This window comes from Abrus precatorius, unplaced genomic scaffold, assembly GCF_003935025.1.
Source record: "Abrus precatorius isolate BTA unplaced genomic scaffold, Abrus_2018 Scaffold6, whole genome shotgun sequence".
Classification (NCBI taxonomy): domain Eukaryota; kingdom Viridiplantae; phylum Streptophyta; class Magnoliopsida; order Fabales; family Fabaceae; genus Abrus; species Abrus precatorius.
Genome location: NW_020874406.1, coordinates 2,923,620 through 2,929,696, shown reverse-complemented (window position 1 = coordinate 2,929,696; position 6,077 = coordinate 2,923,620). Strand labels below are relative to the sequence as shown.

General features: G+C 33.9%; 1 protein-coding gene across 1 annotated transcript; it reads left to right on the top strand.

The window, feature by feature from the left end:
* The first annotated feature begins 758 nt into the window (after window positions 1-758).
* On the top strand, window positions 759-3,727 carry LOC113869424 (putative pentatricopeptide repeat-containing protein At1g69350, mitochondrial). The gene has a single exon (XM_027505742.1). The coding sequence runs from the start codon at window positions 823-825 to the stop codon at window positions 3,274-3,276; it is 2,454 nt and encodes an 817-aa protein (XP_027361543.1). The 5' UTR covers window positions 759-822; the 3' UTR covers window positions 3,277-3,727.
* Window positions 3,728-6,077: the final 2,350 nt, after the last annotated feature.

The following is a 6,077-nucleotide window of genomic DNA, read 5'->3' as shown; positions in this document are numbered from 1 at the left end:
GCTGATCTTATCTATTCTCGTCTAAGCAAGACACATCTCGCCTGAGCGAGAATGTCTTAGCAAGATAGTTGAGCAAGATTTTCTACAGTTTTTAAAATTTAAATCCCTTCTATTTTAAAAACAAAATGCAATGAAGATGAGGGTGTTACACTAGAACTTTTTACTTTCTCTATGCTACATATCATTGTCAATCAACACCCTTTGAGGGGTTTCTAGGTCAACCTTGATTATTTCCAGAGAAGGGATGACTTCCAACAATATCTCGTCCTTTGAACAAACATTTGTTGTATGTTCATCCATCTTAACCTTTACCTTTGTGAAATTTCTTTCTTTTAACATTTTTCTCTTTTATTTTAAACCATCGACAACTATGTATATATCTCAGTTAAGAATCTAAGAAACAATGTTATATTTTTAAGGAAGAAATACGTGACCAATAAAAAATCTCTTGATGATATTCGCTCATGATGCAACTAATAGTGCATTTTTAATTAACACAATTTTTTTTCTAATAGATTAATTTCATTTTAACTTTTCATCTAAAAATGGTATAATCATTTACCCCTCTAAAATAATTTAAACCAACACATATGAAGGGTGCTAAAATCATGTATTCAAATATTAACTGAAAATTATTAAAATCTATTTTAGTTAATTAGTAACAAAAAAGTATTTTAAAAGTGTTTCGAAAGAACATATGTATTATTGACATTTCTGGACAAATATATATGATCATAAATTGATTGAAGAGGTGAGCACAGAATAACTCGGTATCTCAAACAGCTAACAGACTAATGTAGTGAGACAACCATCTACAAGTCGATGATATTCCGTTGTCATGTTCTCAACAAACACACTTTGAAACTCAATCTCAAACTTGTTAAACTATACCCAACAATTACACTCTTCCAAAACATTAACTTTTCTTCACTCTCTTCCTCTTCCAACACTTACCACCATCCAAACCTTCTCCAACTACGCACCCTTTCCCAAATCAAGCAAGTTCACGCTTTTGGCATCCTCCGTGGCTTTCTCCCTCACAGTGTTTCTCTCTGTGCCTCTCTCATTCTTCAATATGCCTCCTTTGGACACCCTTCAACTTCCCTTCTTCTCTTCCAACAAAGTGTTCCATATTCCCGCCGTGCCTTCTTGTGGAACACCCTTATCCGTGCTAACTCCATTGCAGGTGTTTGTGATGGGTTTAGTACCTATAACACCATGGTTCGTGCTGGTGTTAGGCCTGATGATCACACATACCCTTTTGTCTTAAAGGGGTGTTCTGATTTTGTGGAGGTTAATAAGGGTAGGGAGGTTCATGGGGTTGTGTTCAAGCATGGTTTCGATGGGGATGTCTTTGTTGGGAATACCCTTTTGGCCTTTTATGGTAATTGTGGGTTTTTTGGTGATGCCATAAAGGTGTTTGATGAAATGCGTGAGAGGGATAAGGTGTCCTGGAATACTGTTATCGGGATGTGTTCTCTTCATGGGTTTTATGAGAAGGCACTTGCATTTTTTGGGGGGATGGTAGCGGCTGTGCCTGTGATTGAACCAGATTTGGTTACTGCTATTAGTGTGTTGCCTGTATGTGCAGAAACTGAGGATGAGGTAATGGCGAGAGTAGTGCACTGTTATGTTTTGAAGGTTGGTTTGTTGGGCCTTGTGAAGGTTGGAAATGCTTTGGTTGATGTTTATGGAAAATGTGGGAGTGAGAAGGCTTCCAAAAAGGTTTTTGATGAAATTGATGAGAAAAATGAGGTTTCCTGGAATGCTATTATTACTAGCTTTTCATTTAGAGGGCAGTATTTGGATGCTTTGGATGTATTTAGGTTGATGATTGATTCAGGAATGAGACCAAACACTGTCACCGTGTCCAGTATGCTACCTGTATTAGGAGAATTGGGACTTTTTAAATTGGGAATGGAAGTTCATGGGTTTAGTTTAAGGATGAGTATTGAGTCTGATGTTTTTATTGCTAACTCATTGATCGATATGTATGCAAAATCAGGATCTTCAAGTATAGCATCCGCTATATTCAACAAAATGGGAGACAGAAACATTGTATCTTGGAATGCAATGGTTGCGAATTGCATGCAGAACAGACTTGAGTTTGCAGGTGTAGAATTAGTGAGGCAAATGCAAGCTCATGGAGAAACCCCCAACAATGTAACCTTCACAAATGTTCTTCCAGCTTGTGCAAGATTAGGTTTCCTGAATGTTGGAAAGGAAATTCATGGCAGGATAGTTCGGGTTGGGTGTGCCTTTGACTTGTTTGTCTCTAATGCTCTGACAGACATGTATTCAAAATGTGGATGCTTAAACCTTGCTCAAAATGTCTTTAATATTTCTGTTAGGGATGCAGTTTCCTACAATACACTAATTATAGGCTATTCTCAAACAAGTAACTGCTCAGAATCTCTACATTTGTTTTCAGATATGAGACTCTCTGGCCTGAGGCCTGATATTGTTTCATTCATGGGTGTTATATCAGCTTGTGCAAATCTGGCTTCCATAAAGCAAGGCAAAGAGATCCATGGACTACTGGTAAGAAGGCATTTTCACACTCATCTTTTTGCAGCAAACTCACTCTTGGATTTATACACCAAGTGTGGTCGAATAGATCTTGCTACTAAGGTCTTTCACCGTATCCATGACAAGGATGTGGCCTCTTGGAATACCATGATTTTGGGCTATGGTATGCTGGGTGAGTTGGAAACTGCAATCAACCTTTTTGAAGCAATGAAGGAAGATGGTGTGGAATATGATTCAGTGTCATTTATTGCAGTTTTGTCTGCTTGTAGTCATGGAGGACTAATTGAGACAGGGAAGAAATACTTTCAGATGATGCACAATCTAAACATTGAACCAACACATATGCATTATGCTTGCATGGTTGATCTTCTTGGAAGGGCTGGTCTAATGGAAGAAGCTGCAGAGCTTATTACAGGCCTCTCTATTGTGCCAGATACTAATATATGGGGTGCACTGCTTGGAGCATGCCGAATACATGGGAACATAGAATTGGGGCACTGGGCAGCCCAGCATTTGTTTAAATTAAAGCCTCAGCACTGTGGATACTATATACTCCTTTCAAATATGTATGCAGAAGCTGAAAGATGGGATGAGGCAAACAAAGTCAGGGAATTGATGAGATCAAGGGGAGCTAAGAAAAATCCTGGTTGCAGTTGGGTTCAAATTGGAGATCAGGTGCATGCATTTCTTGTTGGTGAGAAAATACACAGCTTGGATAGTGGCTTTTGGCTATTAGAAAGTTGTTAAATTTGTTTTGTAAGAAAAGTCTAAAAGTTGTCTTTGGATTGAAAATTTTAAAAATTATAAAAGTAATAATGAAAAATGTCTAAGGTAAGAGTTGAAGTACGAGAAGAGTTATGAATGATAAATATAAAAAGTTAAGTATAATAAAGAGATTTTTATAAAAATGACTTATTTGAAAAAAAATTTATTTATCATAAAAATTATTTAGTTAGAATTTTACCGTATTTTTAAATTATTTTTTATTATCTAAATACATAAATTATAGTAATTTTGAAATACTTTATCAAAATACAACATGACCATAATTTTCATAAAGCAAATTGTTCTGAGCTTAGTGGAGTATTTATTTATCCATTATATTATCCAGTTAAGGGCATTTCTGGTTGCATAAGCAAACCAGATTTTGTTTTTAAATTTGTATATAGTACATTTATCAATTTAACAATGTGGTGAAACTTTTTAAGTAATGAAAGTTTCTCTGGCACGAATTTTAGGTTTCATTTCTTTTAACTTCATGATTATATCTAATAAAATAAATAAAATAATATTACATAAAGTTAAGTATATTAATTTTAACTAAATCAATATTACACGTATTAATAAATAAATATAAACAATTAACATAAACAAAAAAATATAACACTTACATAAATAAAATTATTTTTTATTCAAGATATAATAATTTTATTTAACTAATTAAATACAATTTGCTTAGCTACTTGTCAAAATATTTTTATAAACTCAACTGTCACGGAAAAATAAATAATTATACTTATTTATTTATCACAAAATAAATTGTAATAAATTGTATCGTGTGATCCTTACATTTGACCTCATCTAGTGTGAAAAAATTCAATTAAATCATGTTAGATTCATTCTAATTCAAACATTACGTAATTAACAACAGTTTGTATAATCTATTAATTACTTCAACTAACTTACAGTTTATATTTCTACTAATTATATCATTGTAAAATGTTTAAATAGCCTTAAAAGCTTAACAAATTTTAAACAAAACATTACTAATCTTAACAGAATTTACGCTTTTTGTTTAAAAAAATGAAAAAAAAAAATTAAGTACTTAAAAACTAACAAATACATCTTGTAACAATGGATCGATCTAACAGTAAAAAAGTAATAGTCATTATGTCAAGTAAAATCACAATAATATTAATTTTATGTCCTTTCTTTCAACCTTTTACATGCTTTTGAAATAAATATAAAAAATAATTTAAATAAACATACTGTAAACATAAAATACATTTTATAAGTAAAACTATAACATAATATAAAATAATTAACAAATTAAATAAAATAAAGCTAAGGGACAATAGCTTAAAAAATTGGAGGTGAGGCTTGATAACTAGCACAGGTTGGTGTAGAAAAAGAGAAAAATGAAAGTTAAAAATGGGGAAGGAAATGAGCAAGGTCCTCACAAGTGAGTTTTAAATGCCCTCCACAAGCGCCAATCACCACATGTTGCAACCCAGCTATGACGCCACCTTACCATGCTCAACAGGCTACGCACGCCTAATCTACCACGTGTTGCGACTTGCATCTGTACTGTCTCCATTCAAGGTGTTTCATATACCACAATATTGTATCTTTGCTCCACATAATAATCTTGCCATCAAATTAAATTAACTTTTATTAATCTGATAAATACTTTTGAAAAATGCATTATTTTGGTCAATTAGTAATTGAGTCTAAACTATAAATATAATATATCACATGGGAAAAAATAAATACTAAAAACGTGCTATAATTTGTCAAAATTTAAAATTATACAATGGACTCAGGCTAGAACTAAAGAACCACCTGACAATTTCATGTGAATGTGACACAGATTTTGGTTAGATGTTGAAGTTTAAAACGTAATAACTCCAACTCACACTCACTCTCAACTTGACAAGTTTACGAGGAACTAAAATTCATACTTGTATTCATATCTTTTAATGGGTGTACAAAAGGGACTAAAATTCTAACAACCTGCGCTAACATATGACAGTTATAATAGTTTTTGACAATTAATTTCTAATTTTTTTCCTAATTAGTCCCTGAATATTTAATCTGTTACAATTGTCCCCCCCTTCAAAATAGGACTTGTCCGCAAGTCCTATGACTAATAATGCCAATTGAACTCTGGAAATTGCCGCTTCATGCTAAATAATTCTCTCCATTCAGCATCCTCTGGAGTCGTGTCCTTCCATTGTATTAAGACCTCCGTAACCGCTTTATGCCCTTTCTTTTTCATTCTTCTGTCCAAGACTGCCAACGGTTGTGCCTGATACTCGCCATTTGCATTGAATACTGGCAGCTGAGGTGAAACCAAATGTTGTCCATGGTGTTTCTTTAATAAAGACACATGGAAAACATCATGAATCTTTGTTCCTTGTGGTAGTTCCAATTTGTAAGCTACTTTCCCAATTCTTTCTAGAATCTGAAATGGGCCATAGTAACGTGCATCAAGTTTGTGGAAAGGAGTGTTGGCCAATGTGTGTTGTCGAAAGGGTTGGATCTTTAAGTATACCAAATCTCCCTTCTGGAATTCCTTGTCAATTCGTTTCTGATCTGCAAATTTCTTCATTCTGTCCTGTGCCTTCCATAAATTGATGTGCAGCAACTGTCTGATCTGTTCTCTTGTTTTTATCGTATAATTCACAGCTTCCACCATGGAGTCATCCTTGATCACCACATTTGGACTAGTAGGAGGATAATCGTATAAAGCTTCAAATGGTGTCATCCTAGTTGCTGAATGGAACTTGGTATTATACCAAAGTTCAGCCAAGGACAAGAAGGTCACC

Excerpts from the sequence above, each read along its gene's own strand:
- LOC113869424 (XM_027505742.1), top strand. The coding sequence starts at position 823 with ATGATATTCCGTTGTCATGTTCTCAACAAACACACTTTGAAACTCAAT.